At 41.7% G+C, this 20,103-nt stretch overlaps 1 protein-coding gene across 1 annotated transcript in view; it reads right to left on the bottom strand.

Annotated features, from left to right (window-relative positions):
* The window catches only part of LOC128635706 (atlastin-3), a 248,373-nt gene that overhangs the window by 45,041 nt on the left and 183,229 nt on the right, over positions 1–20,103 (bottom strand). Inside the window, exons 6-9 of the mRNA XM_053688832.1 lie at positions 4,516–4,572; positions 2,460–2,552; positions 1,544–1,682; positions 462–589 (exon numbers count right to left, since the gene is read on the bottom strand). Of these exons, the coding sequence (XP_053544807.1) occupies positions 462–589; positions 1,544–1,682; positions 2,460–2,552; positions 4,516–4,572 (417 nt within the window). The remainder of the gene's footprint in view (positions 1–461; positions 590–1,543; positions 1,683–2,459; positions 2,553–4,515; positions 4,573–20,103) is intronic.

Below are 20,103 nucleotides of genomic sequence, written 5' to 3'. Positions count from 1 at the left end.
GTGAAGTAATCAGCTGATGGGTGAGAGCAAGTTAGTAACCATGGTTACTGATCAGCTGATTATTTCACCTGTGCACTGGTTCAGCTATAATGAAAACCTGGCCTGTTGTGGTTACTTGAGAACCACTGCACTAATTTACAACCCCTGATGCCTACAGTGCTTAGAAGAGTTGCATTGTGCTTATAGGAAGTTGCATGCAATAATAAAACACTCATTTGTTTATTTCTAACACAACTATGTAATCTCAGAAACAGGGGTTTAGCAGTTATATAATCTTGTGTACCAGCTGTGTTCCCGAGGGGAGCGTGACACAGCCAGTGATTTGCAGTTATATGCATAATCACCTGACCAGGACTTTTGTTATGCGTTTAACTTCTTGGTGCAATAATTCATGCAATGCTAAAATGCTGAGGGCTAGATTACAACCGGCATGTATGGTAAGGACGGAGATCAGAACAAACCTTAAAATATTCCAACAATCCCCGGCATGTCACCTTTGAACCATTGATTTCTTTCTCCACAAGTCTTGAGGAATCCAGAACAAGGGGGACAAAAGTATGGAGCATTTCTTTAAACTCTGGAGCTATATCTGGGGGGGGGGGGGGAACGACAAATCACAATTTCATTAAATACAGACTGGTGATATACGGACTCAAGAAAGAAACCTAGGTGTCTGTCTAAAGCCTCCCCGTCCCATATACAGAGTACTGCATGCAAAAGAAAGAAACCTAGGTGTCTGTCTAAAGCCTCCTCATCCCATATACAGAGTACTGCATGCACAAGAAAGAAACCTAGGCATCTGTCTGAAGCCTCCACATCCCTTATACAGAGTATTGCATGCACAAGAAACAAAGCGTGGGTGTCTGTCTAAACCCTCTCCGTCCTATACACTGAGTACCGTATGCACAAGAAAGGAAGAGTCAGTTTGAAGCCTCTCTGTCCCATATAATGAGTACTGCATGCAAAAAAAAAAAAAAAAAACATACTGTAGGTGTGTCAGATGCACAAGAAAGGAACCTAAGGGTCCGTTTGATACCTCTCTATCCCCTATACTAAGTACCACATGCACAAGAAAGAAAAAAGGAGCTATTAGTAATACTCTTTATAAGGGTCCCATTTGCACCAGTTTCAAAGATATGTAAATAGCAGGATATGTTCCATTACTGACAGAGCCATCTTGTATATCACCATAGAAGCAACTCTTATTACTCTAATCTCTGGTAATTCAGAGTTGCAGACTACAGGATATGTTCGTCTCCTCCTTAATCTCTGCAGCCTCAGTGTCTCTTCTCAATTAAACTGCTATTTTTCACCAACAGCTTTTTTACAACTCTCCTAATGTAAATGCCTAAGTGTAAATACGTGGGTCCCACATTGCAACTCATGCTCCTTAAATCAGTCCCTGATATCACATCATCATTTTGAGGCATTCCCTCTAGGATAATGTAATGTATCCCATAGCTAATCCTGCGACACATGCACTATATTAATATCGGAGACAGTAAACCTGGGATTCTGTTGCTATGACTACAGGATGACAAACCTTTAAGATGACCTTTAAACTGAGGGCTAGTGGCCACTTTGAGACCAGGGTGTGGCAGCAGAAAGCAGCTCACGTTGGTGAAACAGGAGTGAATGTGTTTCCGTACGTTCTGAATTTCCTCGTGTTGCTGTTCTTTCACCTGCAGAGCCAGAGCATAGATGAGAAACGTACGGTGTTACCTTGTCCCTCAGAGTATCACACGGAGCTGCTGTATACACGTAGTTAAAGGGACACTTACACTGAAGATGCTAAATGTGTAGAAACCCAACATCTTTATTACACAAGTAATGGCAACACAACATGACACACGTGCACATTGTAGTAAATTTGCTGAAAATAAAATACTGTAAATAATTCTACTATTACTGTACATTGTAAATGCACATCTACCTGTTCGGTTGTTCATCTCATGTAAATGTGGTTTGTAGCTAACAGAGACGCTCATGTAAATGTATTGTCATAATGTGTTTAGCGATTTAAACCTATGTCACATGTGGTCAAGTTGTAAATAAATTGTTATAATAACAAAATAAGAATAATAATCATAAAAATAGAGACTGGAAGGCATATTGCATACGTGAGTTTGCTGCAGCAAGTAATTGCACAAACCAATTTACATTGTGCTGCTGACTGTTTCTGTTTATATGTAATGGCATCTTGTGTGCAGGTACGCTATGGTGTCTATGTAGCTAAGTTCCTAAGTGTCCCGTATCCCGCTCTTCATTCCTCAGCTTCCTGCCCATAGTATGTCAAACTCTGCCCCCATAACAACCACGGCTCCACCCACATGACCTAGACCCACAAGGCCTTATGGGAATGTTGGGGGATATGCGTGTGTCGTTCTCACCAACTACAAGAGTAAGTACGATCCAGCACGTTGCCAGCCTACACACGTATGACGCAGCAGTCTCCTTACCTTAAGCTTCTTCTCTAGGAATTTCATCCCACCTTCTTCACCATAAGGATATTCATACGGGAAGCTCCAGTCTCTAACCAGAAACATCAGGGTCTGTAGACAGCAGAATCAGCAATCAGACAGCGAGGCATAAAAGAACAAACTATACCCAGGTATTACTTAAAGGGACAGATAGGACAGTCAGATAGAACATACAATTTTAAACAACTTTCCAAATTACTCCTATTATCAAATGTGCTTTATTTTTTTGGTATCCTTTGTTGAAGAGCAGCAATGCACTACTGGAAGTTAGCTGATCACATCAGGTGAGCCAATGACAAAAGGTATATATGTGCAACAGCCAATCAGCAGCTAGCACCCAGTAGTGTATTGCTGTCCCTAAGGCTATCTAGGTATGTTTTTAAACAAAGGATGCAACATGAACAAAGCAGGTTAGATATTGGAAGTAAAATGCATAACTATGTAAATCTGTGCAGACCAGGGGTGCTCTGTGCCTAAATTGGCACTAATACAAAATGATCTGGTGTGTCTATTGCGCCTTTCTTTAAACTTATTTTTCCTAAGACTTGTTATACCAGCTGCATGGTATAAAAAGTACAGGAAAATGTTCATTTAGGTTTATTTTTTTATATAAAATATCTGTTTTTGCTCGTTGAAACCACTACCCTTTCAAATGGTCTGAGCTTGCAGGGAGACTAAACTCTTATCTCATCTTTCTCTCTACACACAAATGCCTTTATATTTTATCTATGTCTGTATATACAAAAGCCAATACTTTAGGCCTGTCAGGGTTTTTTCCCTGTTTTGTTTGCCATGTGCTGCTGGCAGCCATTTTACTCACCTCTCTTCCTGACTATGGTGCATTGTGGGGGATGATGCTCATTTCCTGCACTTCCTTTTATGGCCAGACTGGTATGCATCATCCGTGTGAGACAGGATGCAGTCTCAGAATTGTGATGTCATCACTTATTATTTAAAGGGCCTCTGTTCAGTATGCTTTGCCTTTGCGTTGTCTCAGACCTGTTTTTGAGAGTTCCTGTGTATTACCTGGCTGCCTGACGTCCTTCCTGGTTCCTGATCCCTGGCTTGTTCCTGACTCTGCTGTTTTCCTTGTTCCTGATTCCGGCTCGTCTGACTATTCGCTTTGGCTCCTGACTCGGCTCGTCTGATTACAAGCTCTGGTTTTGACTCCTGGCTTGTTATTTGACTTGTGGACTTTTTATTATTTTTTGCCATTAATAAAGATGTGCTTATTTTTGCACTTCTCGTCTCAGTCTGATTCCTGGCACCCTGACAAGGCCTAATGATCACAACTCGCTGGCACAAAGAGATATCTTTGGGGGCGTTTTTTTGAGCGCTATATTGTCATGTAGGCAGAATGTGCGTAGCGAGACAACCAGGTCTCAAGCAAATATCTGCCTTTCTAAAGTACTTAGAGACACCTCACAGTACAGACAAGTAGACTTGTGCATTCGGCATATTCCTTCAGTGACTAATGCGGAAGGACGTGGACTAGTGGTGTTCAGATCTTTTTGGAGCCAAATGTCTTCTTGTGAAAGTGAAGCACAATCTGTGCAAATCCAGATCTTAGTGCGCTTCACTTTCACAGGAAGAAACTCGCCTCTGAAAAGATCACGAAAGTCCGTCCCGAATCGGTCACTAAAGAAAAGTCTACTGACAAGACATTTTAGATATTCCCACCAAAGCAGAGATTTGTCATCATCTTAGTGAGAGCAATTTACATTTTAGTATCTCTTTGTTCCATCGGAAGTGTGACTTCATCGGACGCATCTCGTGTACATAGCTTTTCTATAGCAAGTACTGTATTATTTTTCAGTATAGGTGGGATACAAAAGGCAAAAGACTTTGCTAAAACACTCAAGCGGTTGAAATGGATCATTGGGAGCAATATAAATGAGACATTTTACAGAACACAATCCCTTTAACCCTTTGTTGATCATACAGTATAATCACAGCAGACAGCAGTGGTCTTACAATAAACCACACACCAGGTGCCACCATTTCTCACATAAGGATCCTATTTAAGCAGTTGTACCTGGAAAGGCTTGAGGAAGATTTCGTCCATAGCTAAACGTCCGTATTCTGTGAAAAGCTACAGACAAAAGACATAGTTAAGAAATGTAGTTTGTGTTAGAGCCCTTGTTATAGTATTCGCTATACAGTTGCACATTTTACTCATTTAAAGTGATAGTTAAAGAGTATGACGCACTGTATATAAATCTATTGCATGTCATTGAACACTATAGAGAGTGTGCTGTGTGTGTTATTAAAGGGACATTAAACACTAAATAAATCATTGGTTCGATTGTATATTCAGAGCAACGATTAGCCTGAAAATGATTTATACATCTATTTTTAAAAATTATATTAGTTGTTAAAATATTGAAAAATAAGGGTAATGGGCGCCACCATATTAGGATTCCTTTTCTGCTGTGGCCAATAAGGACTGTCTATAAATGGCTTACTAGCGTGTGCAACCAATGGCTGTGCGGAATAAAGCTATGTCTGCACTTCCTTATTTAACATGAATTGTAAAACCCACAATATTAAATTACAGGAAAGGAGAACAAAATAAATAATACAAGTATATTGCAAAGCTGTTTTATTACATCTAATTAAACCATTTATATTAACATCTTGAAGTGTTTACCGTCCCTTTAATTATTATTGAATTATTCCCTTTTCACATGCGGCTGCATCGCTTCCATGGCTCACTTTATCTGTATTGATGAAGCTAGCGGCACAGCCAATGAGAAGCCGTTGCGCTCGCACTATTGTGTACTGTGCATTACAACTTTCTATATCTTCCTCATGTGCAGCAGAGTATGTATGTATGCTAGCATTGTAGTCAATAGCATGGGCGCTATGGCTGTACCACCCGCTTCTTTACTACTTGCAGCCATATTTAAAACACATAAATCAGTTATATGCTAAACTTTTGCACTGCATAGACTTATACTCAGCACTGCAGAACTATCCAGACAGAAAATAAGGAAATAGTGCAGTGGATTTTTACAACTTAAAACTAATATCGGATTTCTATGGTTCACCACATAGAATAAAATGGGCACCGATGCAAAATTAAACTTTTGTGATTCATACATTTTACCCCCCACCAATAGTTTACTCTTAATTAAATCTCTTTCTCTTGTTGAAACTGTATCTTGAGCACTGTGAATTCCAAACTTTCCAGTCCTTTTTAACTGCATTTTCTTTCCTAAGATATAGTAAGTCCACGGAGTCCTCAATTACTGTTGGGAATATCACTACTGGCCAGCAGGAGGAGGCAAAGAGCACCACAGCAAGAGCTGTTAAGTATCCCGCCCCTTCCCACAATCCCCAGTCATTCTCTTTGCCTTCAGTGCAAGGAGGAGGTGAAGGAATTGGCTCAAATTGTAGAGCGCTCACGTAGCATGTGAGAGGTAGCGGGATCGATGCCCGCATTCTAGGACGCCAAGCTTCCAAAGTACGGTTCAAGGTCGAGGGATCCTTAGGCCTTCCTGATAGATGCGTCGGCAGTTCCTTGGAACTTCAGGATAACATACCCATTTCCTCAGTTTGCCTCCTCTCACGAGTCATTGCTCGTATCAAACAGGAGAGAGCATCAGTGATTCTAATTTAGATGTTGTGCGTGCTCTTAAATTCTATTTGCAGGTGACTAAGGATTTTCGCCAGTCTTCGGCATTGTTTGATTTTCTGAGAAATGTAAAGGTCAGAAAGCTACTGCTACTTCTCTTGCTGTGGTGATCTTTGCCTCCTCCTGCTGGCCAGGAGTGATATTCCCAACAGTAATTGAGGACGCAGTGGACTCACCATATCCGGAAAGAAAGAAATGTATCAGGTAAGCATAAATTTTGTTTTTTTAGGTTTATGATCCATGTTTTTCAAGTTGTTAGTGTACACAATCCGAGTTATAACAATATTTCCCTATTGGGAAAGGTTTGTATCAGATCTGAGCAGATAGAGGAAAAATCCCCTATACGAGGCATGGACAGCAACGGCTTCAGTGACCACAATTATCCGATGGGTCTGGGTGCATTATGGCAACAAAACAACTCATCAAATCCAACACATAAATGCCTCTGATAAAGTATTCCAAGATGATTTAGAATAATTCTATAATCTGGCGCATGTGCAGTACACTCTGAAACGCCCACAGACGCCATTTTATATGTGTATATCAATATATGGTCTAAATTTATTAAACCTATATCCAGCACTATTGTATAATCCCTCGCTAGTGGGCAGCACAGACATTTACGTATGTATTTAACAGACAGATATCTGATATCTCGTATAGCTAACGAGATCTGCCGGAAATGTGAGAAAAATCAAATCACAACAACATCTAGAAATGGCATTTAGCGATCGTTTTCATAAAATGGTTGTTTTTTAATTTCATACTCAAATTTTGGGCATTAAGTTACAGTAATTTCATTGTTTTCTATTAGCAATCATGCATTTGTGATCGGGATTTAGGTGTCCATAACATGTGGGATTTATTTCCCGCCACCAGGAGGAGGTCAAGAACCCTCACAAGAGCTTTAATCCCTCCCATTTCCTACAGCCAAGCAGAGTAGAGAGATAGAAAAGATAGGAAAGGCAGAACGCAGGGTTAAGAGGTGCAAATAGGAACCTTCGCCCATATAGAAAAAACCAGGGTGGATCCTATGGACAATAATCATCCCGAAAGAAAGACATTTATCGGTAAGTATAACTTCTGTTTTCTTTCGTAAGATGATGAGAGTCCATAACATGTGAGCTACAATACCCAAGCTGAGAGACCATGTTAAAGGGACGGTCTACACCAGAATGTTTGTTGTTTAAAAAGATAGATATTCCCTTTATTACCCATTCCCCAGTTTTGCATAACCAACACTGTTATATAAATACTTTTTACCTCTGTGATTACCTTGTATCTAAGCCTCTGTAGACTGCCCCTTATCTCAGTTTTACCTCTGTGATTACCTTGTGTCTAAGCCTCTGCAGACTGCCCCCTTATCTCAGTTTTACCTCTGTGATAACCTTGTATCTAAGCCTCTGCAGACTGTCCCTTATCTCAGTTTTACCTCTGTGATTACCTTGTATCTAAGCCCCTACAGACTGCCTCCTTATCTCAGTTTTACCTCTGTGATAACCTTGTATCTAAGCCTCTGCAGACTGCCCCTTATCTCAGTTTTACCTCTGTGATTACCCTGTATCTAAGCCTCTGCAGACTACTCCCTTATCTCAGTTTTACCTCTGTGATTACCTTGTATCTAAGCCTCTGCAGACTGCCCCCTTATCTCAGTTTTACCTCTGTGATTACCTTGTAGCTAAGCCTCTGCAGACTGCCTCCTTATCTGAGTTTTACCTCTGTGATTACCCTGTATCTAAGCCTCTGCAGACTGCTCCCTTATCTCAGTTTTACCTCTGTGATTACCTTGTATATAAGCCTCTACAGACTGCCCCCTTATCTGTTTTACTTCTGTGATTACCCTGTAACTAAGCCTCTGCAGACTGCCCCTTATCTCAGTTTTACCTTTGTGATTACCTTGTATCTAAGGCTCTGCAAACTGCCCCTTATCTCAGTTTTACCTCTGTGATTACCTTGTATCTAAGCCTCTACAGACTGCCCCCTTATCTCAGTTTTACCTTTGTGATTACCTTGTATGTAAGCCTCTGCAGACTGCCCCATATCTCAGTTTTACCTCTGTGATTACCTTGTATCTAAGCCTCTACAGACTGCCCCCTTATCTCAGTTTTACCTCTGTGATTACCTTGTATCTAAGCCTCTGCAGACTGACCCCTTATCTCAGTTTTACCTCTGTGATTACCCTGTATCTAAGCCTCTGCAGACTGCCCCTTATCTCAGTTTTACCTCTGTAATTACCTTGTATCTAAGCCTCTGCAGACTGCCCCCTTATCTCAGTTTTACCTCTGTGATTACCTTGTATCTAAGCTTCTGCAGACTGCTCCCTTATCTCAGTATTACCTCTGTGATTACCTTGTATCTAAGCCTCTGCAGAATGCCCCCTTATCTCAGTTTTACCTCTGTGATTACCTTGTATCTAAGCTTCTGCAGACTGCTCCCTTATCTCAGTTTTACCTCTGTGATTACCCTGTATCTAAGCCTCTGCAGACTGCTCCCTTATCTCAGTTTTACCTCTGTGATTACCTTGTATCTAAGCCTCAGCAGACTGTCCCCTTATCTCAGGTTTACCTCTGTGATTACCTTGTATCTAAGCCTCTGCAGACTGCCCCCTTATCTCAGTTTTACCTCTGTGATTACCCTGTATCTAAGCCTCTGCAAACTGCCTCCTTATCTCAGTTTTACCTCTGTGATTACCTTGTATCTAAGCCTCTGCAGACTGCCCCCTTATCTCAGTTTTACCTCTGTGATTACCTTGTATCTAAGCCTCTGCAGACTGCCCCTTATCTCAGTTTTACCTCTGTGATTACCTTGTATCTAAGCCTCTGCAGACTGCCCCCTTATCTCAGTTTTACCTCTGTGATTACCTTGTATCTAAGCCTCTGCAGACTGCCCCTTATCTCAGTTTTACCTTTGTGATTACCTTGTATCTAAGCCTCTGCAGACATCCCCCTTATCTCAGTTTTACCTCTGTGATTACCTTGTATCTAAGCCTCTACAGACTGCCCCCTTATCTCAGTTTTACCTCTGTGATTACCTTGTATCTAAGCCTCTGCAGACTGACCCCTTATCTCAGTTTTACCTCTGTGATTACCCTGTATCTAAGCCTCTGCAGACTGCCCCTTATCTCAGTTTTACCTCTGTAATTACCTTGTATCTAAGCCTCTGCAGACTGCCCCCTTATCTCAGTTTTACCTCTGTGATTACCTTGTATCTAAGCTTCTGCAGACTGCTCCCTTATCTCAGTATTACCTCTGTGATTACCTTGTATCTAAGCCTCTGCAGAATGCCCCCTTATCTCAGTTTTACCTCTGTGATTACCTTGTATCTAAGCTTCTGCAGACTGCTCCCTTATCTCAGTTTTACCTCTGTGATTACCCTGTATCTAAGCCTCTGCAGACTGCTCCCTTATCTCAGTTTTACCTCTGTGATTACCTTGTATCTAAGCCTCAGCAGACTGTCCCCTTATCTCAGGTTTACCTCTGTGATTACCTTGTATCTAAGCCTCTGCAGACTGCCCCCTTATCTCAGTTTTACCTCTGTGATTACCCTGTATCTAAGCCTCTGCAAACTGCCTCCTTATCTCAGTTTTACCTCTGTGATTACCTTGTATCTAAGCCTCTGCAGACTGCCCCCTTATCTCAGTTTTACCTCTGTGATTACCTTGTATCTAAGCCTCTGCAGACTGCCCCTTATCTCAGTTTTACCTCTGTGATTACCTTGTATCTAAGCCTCTGCAGACTGCCCCCTTATCTCAGTTTTACCTCTGTGATTACCTTGTATCTAAGCCTCTGCAGACTGCCCCTTATCTCAGTTTTACCTTTGTGATTACCTTGTATCTAAGCCTCTGCAGACATCCCCCTTATCTCAGTTTTACCTCTGTGATTACACTGTATCTAAGCCTCTGCAGACTGCCTCCTTATCTCAGTTTTACCTCTGTGATTACCCTGTATCTAACCCTCTGCAGGCTGCCCCTTATCTCAGTTATATTAATATACTTTTTACCTCTGTGATTACCTTGTATCTAAGCCTCTGCAGACTGCCCCTTATCTCAGTTTTACCTCTGTGATTACCTTGTATCTAAGCCTCTGCAGACTTCCCCCTTATCTCAGTTTTACCTCTGTGAATACACTGTATCTAAGCCTCTGCAGACTGCCCCTTATCTAAGTTTTACCTCTGTGATTACCCTGTACCTAACTCTCTGCAGGCTGCCCCTTATCTCAGTTATATTAATATACTTTTTACCTCTGTGGTTACCCTGTATCTTAGCCTCTGCAGACTGCCCCTTATCTCAGTTTTACCTCTGTGATTACCCTGTATCTAAGCCTCTGCAGACTGCCCCTTATCTCAGTTTTACCTCTGTGATTACCTTTTATCTAAGCCTCTGCAGACTGCCCCTTATCTCAGTTTTACCTCTGTGATTACCTTGTATCTAAGCCTCTGTAGACTTCCCCCTTATCTCAGTTTTACCTCTGTGATTACACTGTATCAAAGCCTCTGCAGACTGCCCCTTATCTCAGTTTTACCTCTGTGATTACCCTGTATCTAACCCTCTGCAGGCTGCCCCTTATCTCAGTTATATTAATATACTTTTTACCTCTGTGATTACCTTGTATCTAAGACTCTGCAGACTGCCCCTTATCTCAGTTATATTAATATACTTTTTACGTCTGTGATTTCCTTGTATCTAACCCTCTGCAGACTGCTCCTTATCTCAGTTATATTAATACACTTTTTACCTATGTGATAATCTTCTATCTAAGCCTCTGCAAACTGCCCCCTTATCTTATTTCTGTTGTCAGACTTTTTAACCAATCAGTGCTGACTCCTAGGTAACTCCACGTGCATGAGCACAATGTTATCTATATGACACACATGAACTAACACCCTCTAGTGGTGAATAACTGTCAAAATGCATTAAGATAAGAGGTGGCCTTCAAGGTCTAAGAAATTAGCATATGAGCCTACCTAGGTTTAGCTTTCAACTAAGAATACCAAAAGAACAAAGCAAAATTGGTTATACAAGTAAATTGGAAAGTTGTTTAAAATGACACGCCTTATCTGGGTCACAACAGTTTAATTTGGACTTGACTGTCCCTTTAAGGACAGGTGGGACAAAAAGATGGCAGTTCCTATTGGCGGGATTTCAAGAGCAGACTAGAGCAACTATCATGTGAGCTCTTGGATCTCTTGACCTGGCGCAATAAACCAGAAGTTTTCGGTTCAATTTGGACGCCATTAGATCTATTTCCGGAAGACCCCACCTCAGGACTAATTGATCCAACATATCCGGATGAAGAGACCATTCCCCTGGATGAACAGACTGATGACTTAGGTAGCTTCCTCGCAATTGTTCACTCCGGGAATGGGAATGGCCTATAGGGTGCATATGAGATACCTCGCGCATAGCTAAGGGACTCCGAGTCCCTCCTTGGTTTGGGAATATTCGCCAAAAGTTCTGTCATAGTTTTGAGAAGGTTTGATTTAAATTCCTGTGAAACATCAGTAGAATTCCCTTGAGCCACATCTATAGGTATGGGCACTACATTTCTGCCAGGAGTCTTTGGTTAGCAACTTGGTTCACAGGAGACAAGGATAATGTACTGTATTATGTTCATTAGAAGTCTCCTCTAGAGAGTCTGGGAGAGCCGACATGATTCTAAAATAAGACGCAAAATGAGAAGAGCTGGAAATAAATTTATGAGGGTACAAACCTACCTTATGAGCGATTAAGAGATTAAAAAGGTGATTTCAGACCACTAACACTGCCTAGTACTGTCCCTGTATACTGACAGTCAGCCCCCGTTGCCGGTGAGGGACAGAGAAAGAGCGCCAAAAGGGGGGGCAGGACTTACCGCCATAACGACATTAAGGCACAGACCTGACAGAAAAACAAAATGTATGCTTACTTGATAAATGTCTTTATTTCCAGGCATAGAAAGTCCACAACGTCATTCCAATTACTAGTGAGATATTCAACTCCTGGCTAGCAGGAGGCGGCAAAGAGCACCCCAGCAAAGTGTCACTTCCCTTACCCATAACCCCCAGTCATTCAGCTGAAGGAAAATGGAAAAAGAAGAAACACAAGGGTGAAAAGGTGCCTGAGGTTTACTCAAAAAAACTGCCAAATTATAATGAAAAAGAGGGTGGGGTCGTGGACTCTCCATGCCCGGAAAGAAAGAAATTTATCAGGTAAGCATAAATTTTGTTTTCTTTCCTATGGCATGGAGAGTCCATGACATCATTCCAATTACTAGTGGAAACCACTACCTAAGTTAGAGGACACGGAATGAACAATGAGGGAGAACAAGACAGGCAGACCTAAACAGAAGGCATCACCGCATGAAGAACCTTTCTCCCAAAAGAAGCCTCAGCCGAGGCAAAAGTATCAAATTTGTAGAATTTGGAAAAAGTATGCAAAGAGGACCATGTTGCCACCTTGCAAATCTGTTCCACAGAAGCTTCATTTTTGAAAGCCCAAGAAGAGGAAATAGCCCTAGTGGAATGAGCCGTAATTCTCTAAGGAGACTGCTGTCCAGCAGTCTCATAAGTAAAATGAATCATACTTCTTAACCAGAGGGAAAGAGTAGTAGAAGTAGCCTTCTGACCCTTACGGTATCAGGGTTTTTTCCCTGGTGTGTTTGCCATGTGCTGCTGGCAGCCATTTTACTCACCTCTCTTCCTGACTATGATGCATTATGGGGGATGCTGCTCAATTCCTGCACTTCCTTTTATGGCCAGACTGGTGTGCATCATCCATGTGAGACAGGATGCAGTCTCAGAATTGTGATGTCATCACTTATTATTTAAAGGGCCTCTGTTCAGTATGCTTTTCCTTTGCGTTGTCTCAGACATATTTGTGAGAGTTCCTGTGTATTACCTGGCTGCCTGACGTCCATCCTGGTTCCTGATCCCTGGCTTGTTCCTGACTGTGCTGTTTTCCTTGTTTCTGATTCCGGCTCGCCTGACTATTCGCTTTGGCTCCTGACTTGGCTCGTCTGACTACCAGCTCTGGTTTTGATTCCTGGCTTGTTATTTGACTTGTGGACTTTTTATTATTTTTTGCTATTAATAAAGGTGTGATTATTTTTGCACTTCTCGTCTCAGTCTGATTCCTGGCACCCTGACATACAGTTTCCAGAGAAAACAACAAACAAGGCAGAAGATTGCCGAAAATCTTTAGTAGTTTGTAAGAAAAATGTTTAGAGCACGCACAACATCCAAATTATGCAAAGACGTTCCTTATGAGAAGGATTAGGACAAAAAGAAGACCAATCACCTCCATGAATAGAGCCCCTGATGGACGAATAGCAGACTGGAGAAAAACGCACGAAGAAAGAAGGTTGGATTTTCTGACCTCCATCAGGAAAATTTCATGGACAGGAAATCTAAGATAGTCCCTAAGAAAACACACTCTTGTAGCTGGAACAAGGGAACTCTTTTCCAGAATCACTATCCATCCAAGGGAACATGGAAAAGACAACAACGTCTCTGTATGAGATTCTGTTAGTTGAAAAGATGACACCTGAACCAAGATGTTGTCCAGGTAAGTTTCCACTGCAATTGCCTGAAAACTGACCACCGCCCAAAGAATCCCCAGAACCTTAGTGAATATTCTGGGAGCCATGGTGAGACCAAACGGAAGTGCAACAAACTGGAAATGCTTGTCCAAAAAAGCAAACTTCAGAAACTGGAGATGATCCCTGAAACTGGGAACATAAAGATACACGTCCTTTTGGTCCATGGTCGTCATGAACTGACCTTCCTGAACAAATATAACAAATTTTCCTGCTGTTAGTCAGACCTCTACGGGAACTGGAACAACCACTCCCAGGGACAATAGGCCCTTTACGCAGTTAAAGAAGGACTCTATCTTAACTTGGATTGAAGATAATCGAGACAGAAAAAATCTGCCCCTGGAGAGACCAGAATTGAGTAGCATTCGATCCCTGAGATACTACTACCATGGTAAAAAACAAAGAAAATCTCCTCCACAAAAGAAGATAACAAAATTATAGGAACGTCCTAAGGATGATCCCAAGAACTATATATATGAACATTCCATCCTGTAAAAACAAGATGTATACAGACCATGTCACTGAACCTTGGCATAGATGAAAGAATCATGCTCCCCCCATCAAGTCTTGACTCTTGAGTTGTAGACCCGTGATTTTCCACAGAGTCACCAAAGTGCTTATGCTCACATAGACCTCATTATATGAAGAGAACATAAAAATGCGTCCGAATGGGCAAAGATATTAGCAACGGCTGTGGAAACGTATGTCTCAGACATAACTATATATCACCTCAAAATGAGGTAAATAAAAATAGTTCATATAAAAAGGTTGTGTCCAAGAACACAAAGGAACAGAACATAATACATGGTAGAGACCATAAATTATAATAACACCCTATACTGAAAACCTGCACAGATTTCTAAGCATTAGGGAAGACAGGATTGTAACTCTGAACTGCTGGGCTTGAATAGAGAGCCAGAGCAGCACGAAACATACGCCAATATGCATCAGAGCGACATGTCCATACCAGCCTGAAAGTAGATTTAGCTGAGAAACAGCATATCTTAAGCAGAAACCATTTCCATCCAGAACCTTAAAGAACCTCTATTACTGTATAAAGAAAACAGTAAAAGAACGTTACAGAAAATATCATTAAATGCCACCAAGTGGTCCAACACACCATTAATAAAATTAGATATAGGAAAATGTCCTGAGATAACTAATATGGTATGGTACTGAGGCACACAGAGGAATGCAGGAGATCGAATTACCAGTGCACTGCTTGCGGATTGGAGCCCAAACAATTACAGTTCTCCTGTCAGTGTGCAAACGGCTCCTACATGTTGCATAAATTTACCTTTATCTGGTTCCCTGTCTAACCCTGACTTTATAGTCAACGTGCAGGACTCAATGAGCTGCTTTATGAAATAAAGTCACGGTTAGACAGGGAACCAGATAAGGATAAATATCCGTATGAACCCTTCACACACTCACTGACAGGAGGATCTAGATAAGGCTAAATATACGTATGAACCTTTCACACACTCACTGACAGAAGGAGCCGTTACAAGTAACTAAATGGCTCTACAGGCAAGTGTCATACAATTCACCTAGCATGGCAAGTTCCCTCTGCCGCTCTACTTCAAGTTAGTGAACATCCCACAGTGCAGTACCCCCCTCCTCTACCCGGGAGGCCTTCTGGGGCTTGTAGTTCACTTGATTATGGCCTGGAAATAACCCAGCCACACAGGGCTAAATAGGTGCGGCTTGTAACTGCTTATAGCGGTCAGTGAGGCATGGGGGAGAACACTTTGGGGGACCAAAATCTGTCTGCCAAAGGTTGATTTCTTGGTGCCTAGGGGTTAATTTAATTTCACATAGAGCATGCAATTTTCAGCCGGTTTGCCCCTCTTTCGGTCGAAATGGATTAGGCCCATTTTTGGCCGAAAATTCGGAGCATCCCTAGTGTAAAGGTGTCTGAAGTTTAGTCAAAAACAACTGAATGGAGTAAAAGGGCAGGGCCGTGGACTCAACGTATCCGGAAAGAAAGAAATTTATCAGGCAAGCATACATTTTCTTTTCTTTCCTTAGATATGGTGAGTCCACGGTTTCATCAATTACTGTTGGGAATCAATACTAAAGCTAAAGGACACAGATGAATAGGGAGGGACAAGACAGGCAGACCTAAACAGAAGGCACCACTGCTTGAATAACCTTTCTCCCAAAAGAAGCCTCAGCCGAAGCAAAAAAATCTAATTTAATTTTTTTTAAAAAAAGTATGCAAGGAAGATCAAGTTGCAGCCTTGCAAATCTGTTCCACAGAAGCTTAATTTTTGCCCAAAAAGAAGAGACAGCCCTCGTGTAATAAGCCATAACTCTCTCAGGAGACTGCAGTCTGAAAAGCAAAATAATTCAACTTCTCAAACAGAGAAAAGAGAAGTAGCAGTAGTTTTCTGATACAGAGAAAACAAACAAAAACAGAAGCCTGCACAACATCCAAATTGTGCACACACGTACCTGAAAAGATAAGAATGAGGATACAGAGAGGGAACAACAATGCCCAAACAATATTTCCACTTAGAATAAAAAAACGCCTTATCCGAAATAAGATAAAGCGAATCACACTGCAAAGCCAAAAAGTACCTGAACTCTCCGAGCAGAAGATTTAGAAAAAAAAAGAAAATTCCAAGAAAAAGATTTAAAATCTTATGGAATGCTAAGGCTCAAACTGAGCCTGCTGCAAAAACCTTAAAACAAGAGGAGCAACAGACTTAAACACAGGCCTGATACTAACCAGGTTCTGACAAAAGGTTACACATCTGGCACATCCGCCAGACACTTGTCTAAAAAAAGAAAAACGCAGAAATCTGACCCTTCAGAGAACTAACTGACAAACCATCCTTCAGACCGACCTGGAGAAGGGCAAAACCCCTAGGAATCCTGACCCTACTTCTAAGAGTAGTCCATGGATTCATACCAATCAGGGAATTTACGTCATACCTTATGGTAAAAGAAACTAGTAACAGACATGCAAGCCTGAATCATGGTCTCAATGACCGATTCAGAAAAACCACGCTTAGACAAAAACTAAGCAGTCAATGTCCAAGCAGAAAGCTTCAGAGGAACAACCACTACGGTGGAAGAAATACATCTCCGCTAGTTCCTATGCAGGAACTATAAAAATACTGATGCTCACTCCCTCTTGATACAAGCAAAGACTCGTGGAGGAGAGCAATCAGACTGAAATCCCAAGGAACCGCCAGGGTCTTTAGCAGAACAGCCTGCTAATCTCTGACCCTAAACATAACATGGAAACTTGGCGTATTGCCATCTCCAACTCCCGCCACGTGAGGGTTAACCTGGAGAACACCTCAGAGAAAACCCACTCCCAGGATGAAAAAACAGCTCAAGAAGTCTGCTCCCGGTATACACTGAAATGTGAATAGTGGATAAACTAGGATATGAGCGTCCTCCCACCAAACAATCCACGCCAATCATGGCAAAGGAACTCCAGGTTCCTCCCAGGTGGTTAATGTAAAACACTGAAAAGAAATTGCAACTAGAACCTGAAAAACCGGATAAGACAACTGAGGCCAAGCCGTCAGAACATTGTAGATAGCTCTCTACTCCAAGATGGTGATGTGGAGAGCAAGCTCCTCCCAAGTTCATAGTCACCAACCCAACAGGCTAGCGACCGTGACTATTACTCAGGAAGGTCTCCGGAAGCATGTGCCCCGAGGCAGATGCTCCTGAGAAACCCAAAAGGATTCTGTAGAATGCGGCAACGATCCCGCTACCTCTTGCATGCAAAGAGAACGCTCTATCACAAATTCCCCTCTTTTCACTTTAAACTAAATAATATCAGCGTAACAATGGTTTAAATAAATTCTGAAGAACAAGAGGCTCAAAATAACTGAATATACCTATATTCTAAAGAGTCAGATTAAAATAAGGGACTTAAATTTTATTTAAGCCTGTCAAGGATATCATCCAACGGGGTTTCTACCTGTAGAGCCTCCTCCAGAGACTTGAACCAGAAAGCCGCTGCAGCAGTGACTGGGGCAATGCATGCCAGAGGCTGGAGAATAAAACCTTGTTGTATAAAGATTTTCTTAGGGAAACCCTCTAATTTTTTATCCATAGGATCTAGGAAAGCACAACTGTCCTCGACAGGAATAGATGTACGCTTAGCTAGGGTAAAGACTGCACCCTCCACCTTAGGGACCGTCTGCCACGAGTCCTGTATGGCGGCATCTATAGGAAACATCTTTTTAAAAGCAGGAGGGGGAGAGAACGGCACACCTAGTCTATCCCATCCCTTCGTAATAATTTCTGAAAACCTCTTAAGGATTGGAAAAACATCAGTGTAAACAGGCACTGCAAAGTATTTGTCCAATTTACACAATTTCTCTGGGACTACAATGGTGTCACAGTCATCCAGAGTTGCTAAAACCTCCCTGAGCAACACACGGAGGTGTTCAAGCTTAAATTTAAATGCTGTCATTTCAGAGTCAGACTGAAGTAACGCCTTCCCTGAATCAGAAATGTCACCCACAGATAGAAGCTCTCCTGCTTCAACTTCTGCACATTGTGAGGGTAAATCAGACATAGCTACTAAAGCGTCAGAGAGCTCTGTATTTGTTCTAGCCCCAGAGCTGTCTAGCTTTCCTTGTAACCCTGGCAGTTTGGACAATACCTCAGTGAGGATATGATTCATAACTGCCGCCATGTCTTGTAAGGTAAACGCATTGGACGCGCTAGATGTACTTGGCGTCCCTTGAGCGGGAGTTATAGGTTCTGACACGTGGGGAGAGCTAGATGGCATAACCTCCCTTTTGTCAGTCTCAGAAACCTCAGGTGATAAATCTTTAAAAGCCATAATATGGTCTTTATAACTTATAGAAAGGTCAGTGCATTTGGTACACATTCTAAGAGGGGGTTCCACAATGGCTTCTAAACATAATGAACAAGGAGTTTCCTCTATGTCAGACATGTTTAACAGACTAGTAATGAGACCAGCAAGCTTGGAAAACACTTTAATAAATGTGAAAAAAGCAATAATATAAAAACGGTACTGTGCCTTTAAGAGAAAAAAACTACCACATAAACTGCAAAACAGTGATAAAAAGTAGTAAACTCTACGAAATTTTTACAGTGTGTGTAAGGGACTAAAGCAGCATTGCACCCACTTGCAAATGGTTGATTAACCCCTCAGGCCCAAAAACGAATTAGAAAAACATTAAAACTGCTAACAAACAGTCAAACACACTGCCACAGCTCTGCTGTAGCCCTACCTGCCCTTAAAAACGATTTTTGCAGGAACAAAACCCTCTATAGAGGTCCTATAAGGCAGAGGACTCCTTCAGGGAAGTTGGATGTCTCAAACTGAAAACGAAAATAGGCCCCTCCCACCATGCACTCAAAGTCAGAGGGCCTTAAAAAAGTACTCCTAGGAGTAATCTAACAAGCCATGTGGAAACTAGGCCCAAATAAAGATTTATCACCCTCAGAGAAAAAACATTATTTATAAATCATGCAAACGTTTTTACACTAAGTAATATAGGTATTAACATGAATATTATCCTTATTTGCAAGCATGATCCCAGTTGTTGTTAAATCACTGTATCAGGCTTACCTTAAATATACCAGGCACTGTCAGCATTTTCTAGACCTTATCTCTCTAGAAAAAAATATACTGAACATACCTCAAAGCAGGCAATCTGCAGACCGTCCCCTCAACTGAAGTTTTCTTTCCATACTCTTCAGTTATGTGTGAGAACAGCAATGGACCTTAGTTACAAACCGCTAAGATCATCAAAACCTCCAGGCAGAGTTCTTCTTCCAATTTCTGCCTGAGAGTAAAAACAGTACAACGCTGGTACCGTTTAAAAATAACAAACTTTTGATTGAAGGTAAAAACTACACTAAGTCCCCACATCTCTCTTGATACTTCCTTTCTTGTCGAGAGCTGCAAGAGAATGACTGGGGGTGGCAGTTAGGGGAGGAGCTATATAGACAGCTCTGCTGTGGGTGTCCTCTTGCAGCTTCCTGTTGGGAAGGAGAATATCCCACAAGTAATGGATGAACCCGTGGACTGGATACACCTTTACAAGAGAAATTATACACTGAAACAGATGATCCGAGGAGCCTTTTATCGCCTATGCAGCGTATGCAGCATTCCAGAGTATATCGGGTTACAACAAAATCCCTCAAGCTGAAAAAGAGCGCAAACAAAATAGCGCTACGCCACTAAATAAAAATCTTTTTTACATCAAAACAACCCAACAAATACACCTCCAATTTACAATTGAAGATTGTGTCTCAAAAAGCTCACTCTTTCAGATGCTTAAGGAAGAAAAAACAGGCATATAGTTTGCTGTAATTGCCCTGTCTCCCTTAACAAATACTGACCACCCTGCTATGGAGAGACAACTCCAGACTGCTCACGGCCATATTATCCGAACACAAGGATAAA

Source organism: Bombina bombina, chromosome 7 (assembly GCF_027579735.1).
Source record: "Bombina bombina isolate aBomBom1 chromosome 7, aBomBom1.pri, whole genome shotgun sequence".
Lineage (NCBI taxonomy): Eukaryota > Metazoa > Chordata > Amphibia > Anura > Bombinatoridae > Bombina > Bombina bombina.
This window is presented reverse-complemented; position numbering and strand designations above follow the sequence as displayed.